A 22,631-nucleotide genomic window follows, 5' to 3' on the forward strand; every position below is an offset into this window, starting at 1 on the left:
ATAATTTCATTTAAAATTATCTAGAAGTAACTTTAGGAAGTTTGGGAAGCTTAGGAAATGGATTTTCCCGGAAAAAATTATTACATCCTTTTTAATGTTGTTTATGTTAAAGAAAATAAATTATATTAAAAATTAAAGAAAAAAATATAGTAAACGTTGCATAAATTTAATTAAAATTATATATTAAAAATATAATCTTGTTCAGGTTAATTTAAATAAGATCAATTAAAATTTAAAATCAATAAAAACATTTAAAAAACTAATATTGTTATAAGTTTTTGATAAGCTTCTATCGCATAATTGGACTGCAATTTTCAAATTATAGACCTATACATTTTCACTTTGTCCATCCGTACGTCTGTCCGTCCTTTCTTAATCTCGAGAACGACGTTAGATAGATGAAAATCGAGACCAGATATGGAAAGATTAGGGGTCGGAACCCCGATTAACTATATAAGAACGTCCGGTCTGAACCGGAAATCATGTGACTTTTGAAATAAAAAAAATTGCAGCCCGGCATTGTGACGTCACAATAAGTAATATTTAGTAGTATTTTTTAACTTATAAACAAATTTATATCGTTAGAACGGACAATACTTTTTATAAGTTAAGAAAAAATAATTTATATTGTTCATATTCAAGACACTGATTTATAATTTAATTTATATATTATTTTTATAACTAGGTTAAAATATTATAAATATTACAAATACAGGAATTCCGACGGTAACAGTAAATTATTATTGTTATTGTTATTTTATTAATTATAAAAATATATAAATATTGTTGTGAAATAGCCTATAAATTTTATCAGGAAATATAAAATATGTAATCATTTAAGAACAGGATCTATTAATAGATTTCTGAACGATTTAGAGGTCAGCAATTTAATTGAATCTGTTACTGTGAGATTTATTTTGAAAATTAAGGAAAAGATTAATATAATTTATACTTTATCGCAATAAAATACTCATTTTTTTAAATATATATATATATATATATATACAAGTTATAAGTTTAATCATATATTAAGCTGTGGTATATATTGTAGATATAATTAATAATATATATTTTTTCTTATAAGATATTTTAGCAGAAGAAATCGTGAAAAGCTAAACCTACCTCATCTTTCCTGAAAGAGACTTTCAGCAAAAGGAGAGAAGTCCAAATGAAAGTGAGGCTAATGCGCAAGTACTCATCCGAGAAAATAACTCTTCTCACCTCCAATACTGATTAGATATGTTGGGTTTTAATATCTTTGACACGAAAAAAACCACACACACACACACACAGAAAAAAAAAGAGAATTTAATGTAAATTTTTTCAAAATTCATAAGATAAATTAAGTTCATAAAGTTGTTTTTTAATTAAAGAAATAAATCTTTGAACATTCTTTCAACAGAATTTTTTTTTTAAATTAAATTGAAACTTATTTTACAGTTATCGAATTCTAATAAGGATTTTAGTTATGTAATTTTAAAAATTTAATATGAGGATAGCACCTAGAGAAAAAAGAATGAACGGTTTTGTCCTGTTATAAGCTTATCAGTTGAAGGTTTATAATTTCGAAGTTAATCTTCGCAAAAACGACTATTTATCTTTTAAATATAATGCTTACGAGTTTTTAAAACTGTAAAAAAATTTCTTTTTTTTTTGTATGATGCGCATTTTTTCTTTTTTTTTCTGTTTGATTTTTATTGTAGATTTAGTATTGATCATTACACGCCGAAGTAGGCCAGAGACAGAGAGGACAGTTTACAGGCCAAAGACATAGATCTATAATCGACACGAATAACAACAGCTTCATCTAACTTTTATTCTGAAATCCATTCATCAGTAAGGGCGTGAGGAATATTATAACTGTCAAAACAGTCTGGAATTGTTTTTATTTATGTTTTTTTTTAATTCTAAATTAATCGCTTAATTTAAGATATAATCCAACAAAACCTGTTTAAAACGTACTGTACATTACACAAAATTTAAAGCGTAATCTTTTTAAAAAAAAAACGCCTGGTTAAAATAAATATTCGTTCGGGGTTTTTTCGGTGATGAAGCATAGGCTTTTCTACAATTATGGCATCAGAGGGTGGATTTTTATAAGGCCCGAAGCTGTAGGAAATATGGGGGCAGGGGTGTATAAAGGTCCAGGCGAATGACGCCGCAGGAGATGTCCTATAAAAGAGACCCGGTTTTTCACGGGTCGGCATAAAGTAGCTTGTCTAACTTGTCGTAACAAGTATTGCTCACTAGACTACGTAGCCGAACAATATACTGAGAAGAGTTTTATTGTACTGCTAGGATAATTTAAACGATGTGGATATACTTTGTGGATTGGTGTCGGTTGAGTTTTAATGCCTTCTTGCTACTTGGCCTTTTTCACCTCGGTAAGTACATTGTTCTATTCTACGTTTCTAGTACGCTGCGTGTATGGAGTTTATAATTAGGACCGACTTAATCGTTCAATAAATTCTTTTGGCATGCATTTTTACAGAAAATGCACCCTTTTACAAATCTTTTTGCATATCTTCCCGTTATAAATAGAATTTGAAATTCAATAAATCGTCGCGTTTTAGACCGCATACATTAATTATAGCCTACATGCATTTTAGGTAAAACCAATATTACTTGACTTTATATAAACAAATATGTCTAAATAATACATGCTATTGTTCACCTTTATGAATTAATAACGTAGATCATATTATATTAAATTCTGTATTACTTAACAAAATACTTCGAAAATATATACTAAACACATTTAGTTATGCCTACATTAAAATCTAAATTAATAATGAGATAAAATTTATTAATAACAGAATATTAAAAACTTTTACTTTGCTCAATCAATATATTAATTGCAATATTCGTAAATAATTAATAAGATGTTCAGATTTTTATTTCTGTAAAGAATGAACATTTTTCAGCCATGTAGTTAATAAGGTCGTCATCTCATCCCACATCTAAACTATAGTTAAGTCTTTACTAATAATAAAACAATAGTGAAGATGTTACCTACCGGAAAATGACATCTTATATCATGCATCATTTCACTTCCTGAACAGTAAAAAAATATCTTGTACAGTATCAATCTAACTGGAAATGTTACGGAATGACCGACATTCGATTTCATCCTTCGTTTAAATTTATAAAAATTAAATATCGACACAATATATATATATAAAAGAAAAAAGAAAGAAAAGGGAATAAATCAAAATGTAAGAAATTGTCACGCATCAGTAAATGGTCATATTGTAGTAATTGTTAGTGTATATTTCTGTGTTAACTCCATAGTTTTACTACAGTAATCTCTCCATTTACGAGAGTAATTGGTTGCACGAAAACAGCGCATAAATGGAACCATACAAGGCTGTTTAAAATAGGGACATGTTTCATATTCTCAAATAAAATATTTTACTTTTACTGGGGTAGAAAAGTTTTAAATATACTTATCTATATAAGTGTACTGTACAGTACATATATTATGATGTAGCTATCACTTATTTCTATGAAGTTGATTATTTAAATTTTAAAAAAATTTCACCTGTATTAAAGTGAATTCCCGTAAATGAGAAATTACTGTATTTGTAAAATAATTTACAGTAAGTGAGATTTAATTTAAATTTACTTACGCCTTAATTCGGAGATAGTTTCTATTTTATGTAGGCTACTTTCTCTATGCTTTGCCAATTTATATGCATATTATTTTTGCATAAAATGATTAATCTATATCGAAAAATATAATGGACTTTTATAGAATTGATTCTGTAAAAATGATTACCCCATTAATTAACGCAAGATAAGATTAATTAAATGAACAAGGGATCAGTACTATACTATTAGGTATCAGCATGCATAGAATATTACAGTTAGAATAAGTGTTGTATATGCATGACTACATATTTGGTAACTTAATAAGAAATATTTATTGTAGATACTACTTTAGTGTAAGCTATACATTCGAATTTTTGTAAGTTTTATCTGCATGTATGATTAATAAAATCTAAGAGAATGCATTATAATTAGGCTAAACTTATTAATTTCCAAGATTCTCTAGATTGTGTTTATGTCTTTATTTTAGCTATTAAAAAAATGCAAGTTTTCATAAAAAACTATCATTCGAAAACACAACTATTTCAATAGTTTGTTTAGAATGAAACAAATATAAAAATATTAAATAATTTTGCATTGTAAAGCCGTACTTCAAGAATCAACTTTTAGTATGAGTCTTTATATTGTAATAAATAAACTTAAAAAATAAAGAAATCTATTATTATTATTATTATTATTATTATTATTATTATTATAAAAAAAAATTAAAAGATGCAACATCATTAACAAAGCTTAAGAATTTCGTTTGCATTACTAAAATTTGACTTAATTCACCTCCATTGAGGTCAACCTTAGGTGGTCGATATTCTTAATTCTGATAAAATGTGCAAGTTCATAGACCTTGATTTTCAGATGATTTGATAGGTTAAGGACGTTTTATTTTTAAATATAAAAATATTAGTATATTTTTTTAGATTCTCATCATAAATATTGAATGATCTGTAACTCCGTTCTGTTACTAACTGCATCGAAATTATGTAAAAGAACGTATGTACTATTATAACCACCTGTTTAATGTAAAGCTGGCAACTGTCTTATAAGTACAGTACTTACTGTATATTTTTAACACGGCTCAGACGATGTTTTAACTAGGTCACGGGTTGAGGTCGGAAGCCACCTGTTTGGAATGTAGAAAAGTAGATTTTTTGTTTGTGTATAATCGTGAGAATAGAAGAAAATAGGACTGTTTTTGATTTTTCCGTTTACTAGGAAACGCATAATTATGTATTCAAATGGGGTAACTTTCAGGAATGTCAAATATCCTAAACTTTCTTTAGGATATTCTCTCGTTGGGCAGATTTCATGTACGACGAGCCACGAAACAGCAATGCATCAAAATAATAATGAACGTTGTTTAGATATTATCAAGATGTAACAGAATGATTAATAAACAAGATAAAATTTTGATTCTTAAATCCATTTCCTTGAAAATAATTTGATAATATTCACTTTAAATGAGGACCTACAAGTTTCTGGAGCATAGTGGTTTGATTCTTTTGCCCGAAGTCATGTTTATAATAAGTAGGCCTAGGTCGAGTGCTTACATGTATATCAATATAGGCTAAATTAATATAAATTTTCCCCTAATATTCTGTACTACATTTGTTAATATCTAACGAATCGCTATAACTTTCTATTTTGAAGATATGACCAAGATATAGGACAATTTTTTATTTTTAATTTTTAAGGGGAAAATTACTGGATTTTTGAGTCTAGTCACGCTGCTCTTTGTCGGAAGATTATCTCTGAATAATCCTAAACTATTTTTCATTTTAAGATATATTTTGAAGGAATCTCAAGGTACATGTCGAGGACGAGTTTCTCGTTGTAAATAAAATGGGACAAGGATGGATGCGAGAGATATTATTTCGTTTTCTACATTTCTATTTATATTTTTATGAATACACTGAAAATAAAATATTATTGCAAGATTAGGCGAAAATTAAAATAGAAATCCATTATCGATTACATTCTGAAAGCCAAGTAAATCTTTAAATTATAACAGAAGCTCTTTCATAATTATAAAGTTTAAATAAAGTTTTTATTATTTGTATTTCGTATGAAAATGAAATTTTGTGAAAGATTAAGTTTAGCAATTTTAAAATATTTTTTATACATTTTCTTTGAATGAGAATATGGATACGAATAGAGAGAGAGAGAGTTCTATGGCTTTCAAATCCATAGTAACAATAGTTCTTGCATCTAATTTATTAACAGATATAAGCTTTATTTAATTAAATAAAATAAGGTATTTTTGTTAAAATAAATAAGATTTAAATCTTATTTCTTCTAGTAAAAATTTATTTGAAAATTAGCTATAAAAAGCTACAAAAATAATATTCTACTACAAAGTTACAAAAGTAAAAAAAATGACATAAAAAATAATGAAAATTGTAAATATTCGAGCGAAAATAATATAAAATCCGGACAGATATAAAAATTTAATGTATTTATTTTCATTCCTTTTTTTTAAAGTCGTACTTCATTTTAACTAAGTTACTTTTTATGTAATTAGTACATATCAAGTATACTCGAAAACAATAGAATAATCGAGATAATCACATAAATACTATCTTATCAATGTTTTATTATCGTTCGTTTAGTTTATGTCTGAGTTCGTTCTTTGTTCTAGAGTAATAATTTTCCTTCTACACTTTTTTATTGCATGGGATCATTTTTTATGACTTATTCTTAAACAAAATTAAAAGTGTTCAAAGACGACTTTCCTCAATTTCTTATATTTAATTAATTAAATTTGCCAAAATATATTGATCAAACACTATAATATGAATCATAAACTCGTTGTTTTTATATTTTTTAAAACGTTTAAAAGCTTATTTGTATATCTCATATCCTTATATAACTTCTAATATACAAGGATTCACATTTTTTGCAGCATTTTTCACGATTTATGCAGATTATTTATAGAAAATAATATTACTTTATTTTTACTAATAAAATTTACGTTTAGTAATAGGTTTAGAATAAATTAGTGAAAACATTAAGCGTGTATACATCATCAATCAATGTTTATTCGTGAAGCATAACGTCTAGATAAACAACAGTTAATATTTATTATAGTGTTCGTATTAATACACCAATGCATATAACAGATGGTTCTTTCGTCTTTAATTAATCCACATTTAACTCCATGAAGTTAAATATAGACTAAGTATAGACTAATTGTTGTATTTTCTTCAGAAGAGAAAATCAAACCGAATAAATTATAAGTTTTCGTGAGAGAGGAGCGTAGTGTTTAATAGTTTGTATAGGCGAGAACTATATAAAATTTTAAACAATTCATTCGGATGCTTAATTATCATCATTTACAATATCCTATATTTACTAAATCAATAAATATTTAAGGGTTATATTCATATCGTGTCTTTGTATATTGAGTAATAGGTGACAATTCTTTGCATATGAATACATCAAAGATTTTCTTTCAATGTAATCCATTCTTCTGATTATAATCTTTAACAATGATTGATGACCTGACTTTTCAAAATTATTATTCTCGATGTTTTCAAATCTGACCGTGACCTTAGCTGTTTATAATAATATTTCTCGTATGATTAAAATTTTCCTGATAGCGACTCGAGCCCTTTTTCTGACCTTCAAACCGGTAACTTCCTATATCTGGATGATAGTCGATTTAGGCCAATGCAATGGTCTACGCAGACCAAATATCGCCTGTTAACACAAAGTCATTTATAAAAATTACCGTTTAGTTTATTTTAAGATTTCTCACGTCGCTGTAAAAAAAAGAATTTAAATTCTTAATTAAACGAAACCGTGACCAGTTGAAGACTATTCATTGCAGTTTCTCGGACTACTGATGGTCCACAAATGACAATTTTGAAATTACTGACCTAGATAAACAAGACATTAAATGTCAAAAAATTATAAAAAAAAATTATTAGTTATTTTATTAATTATTTAAACAGGTTTTCATTGTCAATGTTATTACTTTTATAACAGTTGATGATGTATGAAAATGTTAATATTGAAGAATTAAATGCTTCATCAATGAACTAATCTTAACTCATTCTTCTGTCAATACCGAAATAAATCCCATTTAATTATATCAATAGCGTAAAAATATATCATTTGATCCTCCTGAAATCAAGCAAAACCCATCAAATTACAATTTTAAACTGTAATATTACTGACAAATAAAACTTGCTAATGTTTTCTACAAAAATAATTAAGCGAGCATTTTCTGTGCGATTGGCCGTCAGCTTTCATAGCAAGAAAATTAAAACAAAAATTACATATTAAACACATAATTAATGGACAAATAAAATATTTATAATATCAACCTTTGGTTTATTAACTGTAAATAACTGAGTGTTAAAAATCTATAACCGTGGATAATCAAGTATTAATGAATAGAGTATCTAGAATGGCAAATGACATTCTCGCACCAGTTACGTCTTATAAATCAACTAAAATTACAAGCCTTGGGCAAACAGAAGAAAATTACTTATAAACTAGTTTAATTTAGTTGGAAACCGGGATAATTAAATTTTAGTGACACGATAGTATTTTTTATTATTATTATTTTCGTTGGTGACATGAAAAATGGACATAAAAAAAGAAGCAAACAGAAAACTAATTTGGATGAAACTAAGTAAATCAATATCTGTAATGGCCACAGTTCACAAAAACTATTATTTTACGTTAAAGAAATGCCGAATTAACCTGTTTCATCGTTAAGAATGGCATTTACTTAAGTTTTTTTTTATAATAAATTATTTATTTTAAAAATATTTTATAAGTAAATTAGACAAATATATTTTCTTCTATATTTGTCTACTCTAATTACGAGTCTATAGATAAATAAAGCTTCTAGCTTTTTTTTTTTATTGCAATTTATATTAAGTTAAGAATCACATTAATATTTTAAAATAAAATAAACATTAAATAAAGTTTTAATCAAGGTTCAAAAACCTATTCTATATTTGTTAATGATACAATCCAAATCTATCTTAAATCAATTGTCTTTCAGAACAGCAATTAAGTTTACTTATAGAAATGATATTTTCATTGAACTAGGAAAGTGGTTATCTATATACTTTATTATTACCTTGTATTATTACTGCACATATTACATAGATTAGTCATACACTATTTTCATCCTATAAAATTTAGATTTAAAGATTATGAAGTGCAAAATCAGTGACGGATCCAGAAGAACCCAAAGGGAAAAAATTAAAAATATTTGAATAATTATAAGGACCTTTAATTATTGGATTAATAGCATTTTATTACATTGTAATTTAAATTCGGAACTTTAAATTCAAATGACTAAGTGATTCAATAAATAGAAACAAAGCTTTTAATATAAAATAAAATAACAGTAACTGGTTTATTAAACTTAAATATTCGATAAAGAAAGATGGAATTTCTAAAGAGAATTGTTAAATAGCTTCGAATGCTTCGTTGGATGCTTTCTGAATATGCATAGGTTTAATTGAGTAATGCTTTCACAAGAAATTTATAAATATTCATGACATTAAAAGCCTCAACAAAACAAATATACCACGAACATGTATTATTTACATGGCAAATAAAATAAGATGACGAATCGACATACGAGTGACTAATTACTCGATGTCCAAGACATATGTTCCTTGCCTTTTATTTATTGTTTCGAATAATGGCTATTTTTTCCGTGTTATTATATTAAATATTAGAAAATATGAGCCTAGCAATAATAATAAAATAATATATTTTTTTCTATTCAGTAATATTAATTCAAATATTATGACATAACCTCATAAAGCAAGATATTCGAAAGTTTTAATTTGTTTTAACAACGATTAAGATTTTTACAATAATGGAAAAATGATTAATTATCGCAATAAAATATTATACGAGGATATAAAAAAAGAGAATGTGTGGAAACATAAAGAATTGTTCGTTATAAATAATTTAAACAAAGGCGAATTACGAGAATATTCATCATATTTCACTATTAAATAAATGCGATCTCACTAGGAAAGGGGGAAGTGCCAGGTGAATAATTGGATCCGTTCCACAGAGAAGTATTTTTTTGACCGTTAATATTTCAATTTTCTGTAGTAACTAATCAATAATCTTATAATGCAAAGCTTTTTTTAAATTATAAACAACAGTTTGAAGGTTATTTGTTTAAAACATCGAGTGTGCAATGTATAGGGCAACTATATAATGCAATTAATAGAAGAAAGTACTACAGGCGGCCAAATATTTATAGAATAAGAAAATAAATTACTGCATTTCTATATATAAACCATCATCAGAAAAGTTACCTTCATATGATTTTCAATCGATGATGATAATTTTTTTTTCTTTGGCACAAGGCAGAACTAACCGACTATTCGATATAGGTCTTATCATAACTTGTTTGTCTAACTCATGGTTGAAAGACCAAAAAAAAAAAAAAAAATTATAATTCACATCAAAGTGATAAAATTGTGTGGAAGATTTTAAACGATAAAGGTATAAAAAATATAATAAATCCTCGCTTTTATAAAAGTAATCACGAATGAGGTCTATGCAGACTGTTATTAGTTTGTGTACTTTAAAATTTAAAGGGTTAATCATTAAGCGCGCCCGATTCCTTCGTGAACTTTCATGATGAGTTCGTGTGGCCTAAAATGGCAAAGTATTTTTCCTAAATAGGCTGTTTACCGTGTCAAAGATCGTCAAACGTAACAACTGAACCTAAAAGTTTTGGGTTTTTTTTATTTTCTTCATTATTTTTCTCGTTTTCTCGAATTAAGCTTTTAATGAAACTCCTCTTCTACAAGAAATTCGGGATTATTTATAGTTTACGTAATGACTCGGATTATATTTAAGCAAATTAAATTTCTTACGCAAAAAAAAAAAAAAAAAAAAAGGAAATAAAAGGAAAAAATGCTAATTAACTAATTTGTAACCAGAAATAAGCTTGAACTTACCTTAAAAATATTTTAAAATTGTTATCTCGATTTCCTTTGAATATAAAATTTGGATTATTTCCGGGAAGATTCACATTTATTTATTTATTTATTTAATTTTTTTTCATAGATGTAGCAACCATGGCCTACTTTTTTCTTTTGAGAACTCGATAGCACTTTAAGCTCACTTTAAATTTATTTTACAATCTCGAAAGGAAGTAATTATTTATTTTATATCCGAAGGTTGTTTTTTTTTAAATTTATTTTTAATACTTTCTCGTTACCTTTGATCGATAACAGCGTGGGTTATAGTAACTACACGCAGCATAAAATAATCCCGAGTTTGAACTCAATATTAAGTCATAAAATTACTAATGTATGAATGAGAAAAACGTAATAATCGCTTGTGTAAGTATCGTATTATACGTTTCGAGTGACGTTTATAGGATTATTGAATTATACGTCATCTATGTTCTATACTGTGACGTTAAATGCGATAATCGATTATAATATGCTAATGGTTTCTAACACTGTAAGAATTATTGATATCTTTCATATCTTTTTTTAATAATATTAATATTATTATTATTATTAAATTCGCTATTATAAATTATGTTGACATGTTTTTTTTCCGTTTCGGAAAGTAAAATTTGAATAAAATTATTCGATTGATAAAATAATTAAAGCGGTTGAAGTATTTGATTGAAAGAGATTTATTGGAGTCGTTTTAAATTCAATAAACGACTAAAATAAACGAGAAACTTTAAAATGTATACGGTATTAAGCGATGTGATGAAAATAAAAGACATTTATACAAGCCACCTTGGTCGGAGGCCCAGTGGCCAAGTGGTACGGCGTTGGTCTCGTAAACCAAAGGTCCAGGGTTCGAATCCCTGCTGGGCCTTTCACTTTTTTTTTTCGAAAAATTTTTGTTTGTGTCGTTTATTAATCAATATATAACTCATTTAGACGTATTTAGTAATTTTTAAAAATTTTTTATTTAAAGATTTTTAATTATTTTTATAGTAACTTAACCGATGTTAAGACTGATATCATCCAATTCAAACATTTATAATATACTATATATACCTTAAATATGCTTCCTTATTTATATAAATAGAAAATAAATAGATCCAATTTAAATAATTGTATAATACTTTATTTATATATAGTTTATAATAGTTCAAATTATTATAATAAACTTAATGTATAAGTAAAAGAGTGTACTCGAAACACCAGCTGTCTAGACAGGATCTTTTGATTATTGTGTACTTTACAGATTTTTCAACTGTAAAATATCCCGGGGAGCTTCATAATTAAAGTTCGAAAATAATAAAAATAATATTTGATAGAAATTTAGGACATTTTTGAGTAAAAATACATCTGAAAATGCTTAAACAAACGTGTAATAATAATAATAATAATATTGAACTTTTTTTTTTTGATGTTATTAAAAAGAGATCAATAATTTGAAAAAATAATAATAATTTAGTTGCTATATGAAAGTAAATATTTTTATTATGTTGCGTCGCGTGTAGAAGGAACCATTGTATAGCAACTGTATAATAAATGCAAATTTATAATTTTTTTTGTAGATAAAATTTAGCTTATTGCCATCTGGTGGCGAGAAATTAATATTGATTTATTAAAATTTTTTCTTTATAATTAAGAAAAAATTATTTTAAATAATTTAATTAATAATTTTTTTTACACTAAAAATTTTTGCATTATTAATAAGCAATTTAAATTAAATAATTATAATTAACTAAAGTTTTTTTTATATTAGGCTTATTAGAAAGGATTTTAAATTTAATACTCTTTATGCCAGATTATAATTAGAATAAAATTAAAATTTTTATATATGTATATATATATATATATTATATATACGTTTTTATTTTTAGTTATAAACAGTCCATCGAGAAGACATAAACGAGAAGATGACGATTTCGAGTGCCCGTTTCCAGACGGTTTATTTGCCGATCCAGAATCGTGCAGAAAATTTATTATCTGCGCGGGTGGGCATCCTTTCACACAAAATTGTCCTCCATCTCTTTATTTCGATGATATAAAAAAGTTTTGCACAAGAAAAACTAAAGACTTGGCTTGCGGGCCTGTAACCGTAGGTAAGTAATTTCCATTCATCGCCGACTTTTGATGATTTACAGATATTTTCTCAGATAGTTACAAAAAAAAAAAAAAAATTATTACCGCACCATTTACTTATTTTAGAAGTAAACTCTTTATTATCCTATTGCTTATTGATTTTAATTATATTTTTGCTCCATTTTAAGCCTTTTTTTTCGGAGTAGAAGACACATTATATCCAATGCAACCACATTTTATAACTTAAGGTCAAAAATCATCCATGACTGATGCACTCAATAGGCGTAAAGAAAATGTAATAAAAATAAATCACCTCGTTTTGCCTGAACGATGATCGTGAAAACATATATGTTATTTTTTTCTTTTTATTCTGAAATTAGGAGGAATTATTTTAAATTCAAATTAGAATACATTACTTTAACGATGTCTTCGACATCATCGAGTAAAACACTGTTTAATTTCGTTATAAAGATTAAGCATTTGCTTCTTTTTTTTCTGTTGTTCAATTGATTAAACTGAGTTCGCCAATAGTAAAATCCCCGCGTTATTATTATGCATTATAATTTAACTACTTTGAAATTCTGCGCAAATGGATAGATACGTGTTTATCTCTTGAGAACAACCATTAATAAAATGTTCAGGGTCGTAGACGATTTCATAATGTCAAGGAAGTCCACTCTTATTCGTGTTGTTGAGAATTATTTGTCTTAATTTAAGCAACGAGTTATCTAAAATTACGCTTGAATATTTTAGTTTTAATATATAATGCGAAATATTTAATATATTTATATTTTTTTTGCTAGAAAACCGTACGTTAAGGGGGCATCTAGATAGACATTAACAAAATTATTATTATTATTTTTTTTTAAATTAGGATATTAGAATTTATTAATAAACACTTGAAAACGATAGCAGGAAAATTGGATCGTTAGAAAAGTAATGAAGTGTTTCGGTGTTCAAATTATTTCCTAAACAAATTCGAATGATAATTTTAAAATGATGTTTGAATTCCGTTTGAGCGGCCAACCAGGCCAAGAGTTTAACTTCTTCCGTCTTATTAAAGTGAAACTTCGCCAAACAGTCGCTGTATTTAGGCGTGTTTATTATCTGAGATTTAAGCTTCTTCCTGTAATAAATATTGTTTAAAGGAAACATTAGTTATTTAAAATAAGAAAATATATTGTTTTCTATTTCTAATAATCACATCGTACATTAATCTTGCTAATACAAATTCCTCCATAAAAACACATACAAATACAAAGAAAAACTTCCTGAAGTAAAAATGAAAAAAATATTAAGATGAAGATACTAAAGAATAATTTAAACATTATTCTTTAAAATAATGCTGAGTTTAGCATAGTATGATCTTCCAGAAAACAGTTTGGGATGATATATGACTTTTAACATACATCCTTAATATAATATTGATCTTTGTGTTAAATCTTATTAAAAATATTCTATCTTAAATGTTCATTACTAATTAAGCAATTATAAATTTCATAGCCTACTATTCTTGATTATTATAAATAATTTCTATTAATTATTATAAGTCATTTAAAATAATTGTCAGAATTTTTCATTTTATAAGCATGCTTTTATTATTATGTAATATTCTGAAATTAAGGTAATTTAATTATGTAGTTACTTCCTAAGAACTTACTTTCACACAACACACAATTATAAAAACAATTTTTAATGCATCAAATCAAGTAAACTATATTATTATTATAATACTATAATTTTAAAAATATATACTACATATTTAAAAAAAAATTAATTATAGTATTAGTTCCTTAGAAACAATTATTTGTGTCAATAAAATAGGTTTTATAATGTAAGGTATAGGTTTTATTAATGAATTCATAACGTCCACCATCATAATGCTTAATATTACTGTACAGTAATTCCATTTTTAATATTATTTTTTAGGTTTTGAGATGATGATTATTTTTCATCTATAGATTTTATTATCATTGAAACACACTTCAAAAATTCGTATAATTTTTAAGAAAATAAGTTTTGAGAATCAGAAATAATCAATAAATTCTTATAATTTCTTTATGGGAAAATCAGAGAAGAAATATAATTGGATAAATACTGTAGGAAAGTTGAATGACAAGATAATCAATTGGGACAATGTTTTAATATCAGATATAGAGATGAAAATCATTTCATATCATCAAATTTCACTAGTTTTACATTGATAATTTATTTCTACACAATTATCTTAGTTTATTTTATTTAATTTTCCAGAAAGATAGCAATTGGCGTTTAGTGATGCTAGCCTAGGATTTAACACATTTGATAAGATTCCATATAAAACTTTTCCTGGTCTCAAACTATAACCATAATAAGTACTATTATATATGTCATTTTTCATTTTTACAGAATATCTTGTTTTAAAATAAAATTTTCTATAATAATATTCCCACGTTAGTTAATTAATTCCTTAAACATTTTCCTCGTATTATTATTATTTTTCCATGATAATCTTTTAATAATATAATCCATCAGTTCTTGTACCAAAACATATTTTCTCTACGGGATTTTTCCATATTTTTTTATATGTTATCGACTAGGAAATGACCCGTTTCGATACTTGTTTTTTTAAAATCTCTTTGTTTATGGAAGTGACAGTTATGAAATAAAAACAGTTTCATTATTCTTCCTGTATTAGGTTTAACAGAGATTACTTCTCTTTCCAGTCCCCCCATTGCTTGTTTTTGAACATCTGACACAGTTTATCACTAATCGAAGCTTGATAATTTCGTAGACTAATTATAATTAAAAAAAAAAAAAAAACAGTATCGAGACTTACTGTCCTAGAAATAGAAGAGTCCAGTAAATAAAACTAATGGAAAGATTAATATCGTAATATTAAAAATAAGGATAATTAAAATCATAAAACTCGATTGGATAAATTATTCCCGATATTGTTAATGATGCGTGATCAGTTTCGACTTAATCGTAAGATTTATGTACGTATATTTAATTAAAAATTTAGGTTTAGATGTGAATAAACTAGAACTGGCCTATACGAAAGAGATTTCATGTATTTGAATATAAAATTGTACTTAAAATTTACGATTAAATCTTAAAAATTATATGATTCTCATAAGGAAAATATTCTATGCAAATTCTATTGCTATACTTTCTATATTACTTGATGCTACAAAAGAGACTAATAGAAAGGATATTTGCACTGTGCTAAGAGTGTTGGGGGTTTTTCAAAAGAAGCAAAGAAAACACCAATGATTTTAAAAATAGAATTAATGAATCAGAAAACATTTCAAAATCAAATAGTTTCTTAATGTAAAACGGCATTAACATTCTAGAGATAGTAATTTTGTGGTTGTTAAGAGAAATCCTTGTAGTTTCGATTTCAACAGCGAAAATTTCTTTACTCTTTTGAAATTATCGCTCATTAAAGTAACATTATCGATTATTGGGTTAGTTATGCGAAAATGTGCATTTAAAATTGACCTTTTTTTTCCCCCTTTTTATATTTTTCATGCGAAGAACTTAATTTCAATTAACAAATCAATGCGTCGGATTTCTTCCAGACAAGGTCATACTTAATGAAGTAGAAACAAAACTAAAAATAACGTAACCTAATGATAAAATTCATCATATAGACTTGTAATAAAAGCAGCCAAATTGCATTGATTATAATGCCATAATTTATTAAAATTATTTAATTATAATCCCTATTTTTTATTTTTATAAAAATTAATTACTGGTAAATAAAATTTTAAAACCAATCGTGTGAAAGCCTCTAGATTAATTTTATAGTTTTGATTCATACTTGAAAAAAATCAAATTGCATATTTGATCGCGTAATTTCATTGAAAAAATTACATTTCGTTAAAGTAAAATATTAGAAGTTAATCAACTTTGTTCGTTCAACCAAATTTTATTCGGTTCAACGAATCTTGGACAGAGTTCAATAACCGTAACAATGGTCGACTTTTACATTTGGGTTACAACCATTTTGTTGTTTTACAAAATTAGTAAAAATTTTAATAATACACAATAAGAAAAAAAAATTAAAGACAATAACTAAATACAATGAAAACTGAAATGCGTTGGTTATTATCCAATTTTCTTAATATCTAAAATACTCTATTTGAAGTTATTTTTCAACATGAAATAACTTCATGAACTGAAAGAAATATTGGCCAAAATATAGCAAAATTGATCTCCAAGCGTTGATAAATTATCTGTCAATATCCCGTACTACACACCAGAATTGTTCTAACTTTTAATTTGTAACCTAGATTCAATCTTTCTTTGTATTTGTTTCAGACTCTTATCTATAAACTATAAATAAGTGGAGATAATTTATGAATACGTTATTGACAGACTGTTTAATTATTAATCATTTTCAGCAACAACAGAACCTCCTGCACCCGATCCTTTAGCGGCTCAAAAATGTGATACGTCTCAATGCAAATTACCAGACTGTTTTTGTAGTTCTGATGGAACGAGAATTCCAGGAGACTTAGATCCTAGCGAAACTCCACAAATGATTTTTATCACTTTCGACGGTGCAATTAATGGTTTAACATACGATAATTATCGATCAGTTTTGAATGAAAGTAGGAAAAATCCTAATGGATGCCCGATAAAAGCAACATTTTTCGTTTCTCATGAATACAGTAGCTATTTCCATATACAGAAATTTTATTCCCTTGGACACGAAATTGCAATCCATTCAGTTAGGTAAGTATTTAATTAATATAAACGTAGCTTTAAAGAATATAAATTAATTTAGCGTATAATATATTACTATATTTTAGTCATCGAGGACCAGAAGAATGGTGGACCAAGGCTTCTTATGAAAATTGGACTGAAGAAATGGTTGGAATGAGAGAAATTCTTCATAAATTTGGCAATGTATCTCGTGATTCTCTCCTTGGAGTTAGAGCACCATATTTAAAACCGGGAGGCAACGTCATGTTAAATATGATCTACGATTATGGTTTTGTTTACGATAGTTCCCTAGGAGCACCTATGAGTACGACTCCTATTTGGCCCTATACTTTTGATTATAAGATTCCTCACCGATGCTTATCGGGTAGTTGTCCTACTCAGGCATTTCCGGGAATATGGGAAATGCCACTTAACACACTTCATAGCGAGGATGGAACGGGTGGTACCTGTGTGTTAGCAGATCAATGTGTATTTTCAGATGACGACAATATCATATACGAGTTCTTGATGGAAAATTTTTTGCGTCACTATTCGACAAATAAGGCTCCATTTGGACTGTATTTCCACGTCAACTGGTTTAACGAGCGTGTTAAGATTAAAGCCTTAACCAAATTTATAGAAGCAGTGTTAACCAAATACAAAGATGCTTGGTTTGTCACCATGCAACAGGCACTGTTATGGTTGAGAAACCCTACTCCAAATTCGCAGCTGGCTAATTATGTTCCTTGGCAATGCGAAACGAGAGAACCGGCATGTAATCTTCCAAATACGTGTGCACTTCCATTTACTGCCGGTTACATCAATGAAATTCGTTATATGGAAACATGCACCGAATGCCCCTTAAAGTATCCTTGGCTGGGAAATTACGATGGCTCTTTCAAAGGACAAAAAATCGTAGAACTGGCTCGTGATAACGAAGCATCCAAAAAGAAGAAATAGATGAACTTTTAAGATGATTATGTTTCTTCTTTAACTGTAAATAACCAGTTCTTGTATTGAACGATAAGGCGATGTGCCAATCACATTTTTTTATACAGTGACTTTACAGAATATAAACATATTTTCGTTTACTGATTAATCGTGTTGCAATTCTACACGAAAATATATATATATATATGTTGAGAATGCTTATAGAAAAAACCCTCCTAAACGAAGAGGTTAATCTAACTATGGGAAAACGTTAGATTAGATAGAATTAGATTTATAAGTATTACTTATTTCAACATTTAACGATAATTATATTCATTAAATTATCATTTATTTTATATTTTATAATGTATACAACGAGAAATTTGAGAATTTTTTTGATAATTTTTCAAAAAAGAATCTGGTAAAAAGTATATTAGTTTATTATTTTGAAGAAATATTTGCAATGGCGCAATGACAATAAATTTTAGTTTTTTCGCTGTATTGTAAATATTTGTATCATTTGATTAACGGTCATTTCAAACTGTAAAGAATAAAAATGATTTTTAAATGAAAAAATTCAGTATATTCCTGTAAATATTTAATGTGAGACATGTTATTTCATGTAGGGGTTATCATTAATTATATGTGTTTCTTAATTATTTTTCTATGTATTGTTATTTTTTCCAATAAATTGTATTTCATCATTGAATTACCGGAGAAAAAGAAAGATAAGAGAAAAAAAGACTTTTCTTAAGGTAAAATGAACTAAATCTTGATCAAGCTAAACATTTTCATCCGTCTTCTTATATTTATTATCAATTACTAATTAATAATAAATATAAACCTTAGATGGAATCGAAAATTAATAAGCACCATATACCAGATTGCAATTTTAATATATTGAATACATAATGTATGATAATAGGCTAATTACGTCATAATACCTTTTAAAACCAACGATTGTAGTTATAATAATTTGCCAAAAACTAAAATTTTATACTGTTTTCAAGAAATTTATTTACTTATTTATAAGTAAGCAGTATAAAGTTGACCATGCATAGGCCTATATAAATATAAGAACACAGGCAACATTGTCTATAATACAATTTACTATAAACTAATATAATATACAGGTCTTATACTTTATACGTTATACTAATTTATACCTTTATAAGCTTATACTAAGGGATCTTATAACTAATACCTTATAGACTTATAATTCTGCTTCCATAAAACGATTTTGAAGTTATGCAAAAAAAATATCGAAAATTTTAAATTATCTTTGAAGTTTTAAAAGTAAAAATACCGTAGTATTTTTGATTGATTAGTTCATCCGTATTTACTTTGTATTAATAAAAGGAAATTATGGATTTTGATCTTTATAAAAACTAATATGTCATCGTCTACGTCGCAACGATATGGCATACATTAAATACATTATAATGTAAAAAATATTATTATTATTTTCATGAAATTAAAGTTTACGATCTATTACACGAAACTGAAAATTATGTTTGTTACGTAATTTTTCAATTTCATGAAATGTCTTATATAACAACCGCTCGAAATTTATCAAAATAAATAAATGTGAAAAAGTAAAATCTGTTTACAGCTATTACATTTATACACGAATTATTTTTACTGATAATTATAGGCAACTGTAAAATTTATGATTCAATTTGAACCAAATTGTATAATTTTTACATGCCCATATCTTTCGGTTTCAAGTTTTGAGAGTGATGATATGTGGTAGAGATAATTGAGATTATTAAGATTTTTAAAATAATTTCTTAATTTTCTCTTACAAAACATTAAGATATTTTAAAAATCAATTAGATATGAGGGGTTACTATATAAATAAATAAATAAATAAAAAGATTCATTTGATAGGCCAAATCATGTAATAGGCCAAATGTAATAAATCAGGATTTAGTTCTAGAAGAAAGAAACTTAAATCTGTTTCTTTGTTTCAAGTTTTTATTTTAAAATTTTTCATTTTATTTAATATGAAAACACTGTCAAACGGAATAAAATAACAGAAACTATCAATCACAATAGTATTTATTTAGATAAAAATAAATTTCGTCATTAGTAATTTTTAAAAAAATGATGAAATTCTGTTGTTTGAATTAAATTTCAATTATTTATTATAGAAAGTTGCAAAGTTATAATTGTAATTATAATGTTTATAAATTATGAATGCCTTTATGAGCTATAATAGCTTATATATTTCCAATATAAGATCGTGATTAATGTTAAATATACGTATAAAGGATGTAACGAAACTCTGACCAATATTTTAGGAATGGATTCTAAAATCAAGAATAAGCTTAAAATCCTCTATAAACGTTATTCAAATTCGGAATCGCTTTTGAGATTTGGCCTGCCAAATAAAATCAGGCAAACCATTGGAAACCAATTTTAAATTTTCCGCCAAAAAGTACTGCTTTTTTCCTTCAATTGTTTTTCTAAGAAATAAACATGTGTCAACTTTTTATATTGTGCTGCCATCTGTTATAAAAGTTTGCAATCGTTTATTAAATAATTATTATTCAAATTATTAATTATTTATTATTATCACTTTATGATTATTAATCAATTTTACATTATTTTAGGGCCTCGCGTTATGAGTCGATACTTTATAGCTTAGGGCCTCACATTTCTGCGTATGTCGTTCATTATTTGGTGGAGGGAAGACCTGTTATATGTTATAGCTACGTCTAAGTTTAGTCCTGCTTACACGGCTACTGGAGGCCCGGATTAACTATATAAGAACTTCCGGTGCAAACCTTAAGTCACGTTACTTCAATTTAAAAGTTTTCTCTGAACGGAGTTAGATGGATAACCGGCACGACTCTATTGCTAACAGGAACAGTATGATATACAGGGGCAAGACACCACTAAAAGAATTGAGAACAATGTGTCGAAAAATTGCAGCCCGGCATTGTGACGATGTCAAAGTAAATAATCGCTCGTTAGAATTAGTTTAGTTCATTTGGTTACGGCAATGCGACTTGTGAAAGATCTGCTGAAGGGGATGCATCCCAGGAAGACTTTTATAGCAAGCTGGGCACTATTTAGGTGTTACTAACGTAAAGAAAACCCGGAAAACCCCACGTGACCAGCCGTTGGCCATGCCCGAACCCACAGAGTTCGGTGGTTTTATTCACTCGGCTACTGGAGGGCACTTATTACAGTCAAAAAAGTACTATTCAGAAATGAAAAACCCGAGTTTTTAGATGTGAAAAATTAAATTAACAGACTTTTCACAGGTTACCACTTTCGATTCTACGAAGGCAAGTGCAATATGCTCAGGGACGGATCTACATCGGGACTAATAGCGCTTAAGCCCTGGGCCCCCAAGTGTCAAGGGCCCACAAAAGCTGAATTATTATCATAAATTTTGAATACTTTTTCATTAACAATGAGCACTTATTGTATAGTAAAAAGTAGTAAATATTAATAACGTAATAATAATGATAAATTATAGTATTTTTTGTTTTATTGTAATCAATATAACGTAATTGGTCAGTAATTAATCAATGTAAATATTTCTTTATTTCTTATGTTTTTTTTTTTTTATATAAGATATAAAGTTCGTCATTCAACACCACTTCATAAATAAATATATTTCAACTCTGATTTTGATGTTATTAAAAATGAATTTTAAACCTCAATTTAAAGATTCTTAATCTAACAAAAAATGGGGTCCTATTGGACTTCAATAAGATCTAGGCCCCGAAAAACCTAGATCCGCCTCTGTATGTGCTACCTGTCGCAGACAGGTAGTACTGTACATAGCACTTGCCTTGTCGTATTACTGTGACAATGATATAGCGCGTCTATTTCGCGCTATATCATTGTCACAGTTACATTAAGTGAATATAATATATATATATTTTTAAAAATTATATTCTGTTTTGTAAGAATTATATTTAATTTACTAGTTTCTTAAATTTGTTGCCAATAGATGGCGCTAAGTATAAAGGCAGCGAATTGAATATAGATAAATTAATTGCTCTATAGAAATTGAATCGATATTTTGGGGTGGAATTACGAAATTGTCTGCGTTAGAAGTGTGCGAACGTACCTTCCGAATTTCGTGATAATTGGTCGAATGGCCTAGTAGTGTATAGCAGACAAACAAACAAACATTCTCATTAATATATATATTAAAATACTTTATAATGTTGTAAAAATGTTTTGGTACATGTATTTATCGCTTGCTGGATAAAACCCGAAGAATTTTTCGAGGGGAGGTTCTTCCAGATATGTCGAGTCTTCTTTTTTCTTTTTTTTTAAAAACTCTTTCCGCTCTTGGGCACTAAGAGGGTCTCTTTTAGCAGGCCCATTATGGGTTCGGCTAAG

The 22,631-nt window shown here is 27.1% G+C and overlaps 1 protein-coding gene and 1 non-coding gene across 3 annotated transcripts; both read left to right on the top strand.

Annotated features, from left to right (window-relative positions):
- The first annotated feature begins 2,205 nt into the window (after positions 1–2,205).
- Positions 2,206–19,015, top strand: LOC136973628 (chitin deacetylase 7-like). 2 transcript variants are annotated; one of them, XM_067268363.1, is made up of 4 exons: positions 2,206–2,384; positions 12,440–12,661; positions 17,030–17,363; positions 17,441–19,015. In XM_067268363.1, exons 1-4 carry the CDS (start codon positions 2,312–2,314, stop codon positions 18,291–18,293), a joined length of 1,482 nt encoding a protein of 493 aa, XP_067124464.1. In that variant the 5' UTR covers positions 2,206–2,311; the 3' UTR covers positions 18,294–19,015. The 2 variants fall into 2 exon arrangements, with proteins under 2 accessions (XP_067124464.1, XP_067124463.1); XM_067268362.1 differs by lacking the exon at positions 2,206–2,384 and adding an exon at positions 11,222–11,472.
- Positions 11,368–11,439, top strand: TRNAT-CGU (transfer RNA threonine (anticodon CGU)). The gene has a single exon. It is a non-coding gene; the product is annotated as a tRNA-Thr (tRNA).
- Positions 19,016–22,631: the final 3,616 nt, after the last annotated feature.

This window comes from Centruroides vittatus, unplaced genomic scaffold (assembly GCF_030686945.1).
Source record: "Centruroides vittatus isolate TY-2023 unplaced genomic scaffold, ASM3068694v2 contig_3254, whole genome shotgun sequence".
Taxonomy (NCBI): domain Eukaryota; kingdom Metazoa; phylum Arthropoda; class Arachnida; order Scorpiones; family Buthidae; genus Centruroides; species Centruroides vittatus.

Bases quoted from the DNA above. Each gene is read 5' to 3' on its own strand.
- LOC136973628 (XM_067268362.1), top strand. From the start codon at position 11,304: ATGTATACGGTATTAAGCGATGTGATGAAAATAAAAGACATTTATACA. The intron at 11,473-12,439 runs GTCGTTTATTAA...TTTTATTTTTAG, and splicing joins TTCGAAAAATTTTTGTTTGT to TTATAAACAGTCCATCGAGA. The intron at 17,364-17,440 runs GTAAGTATTTAA...ACTATATTTTAG, and splicing joins ATTGCAATCCATTCAGTTAG to TCATCGAGGACCAGAAGAAT.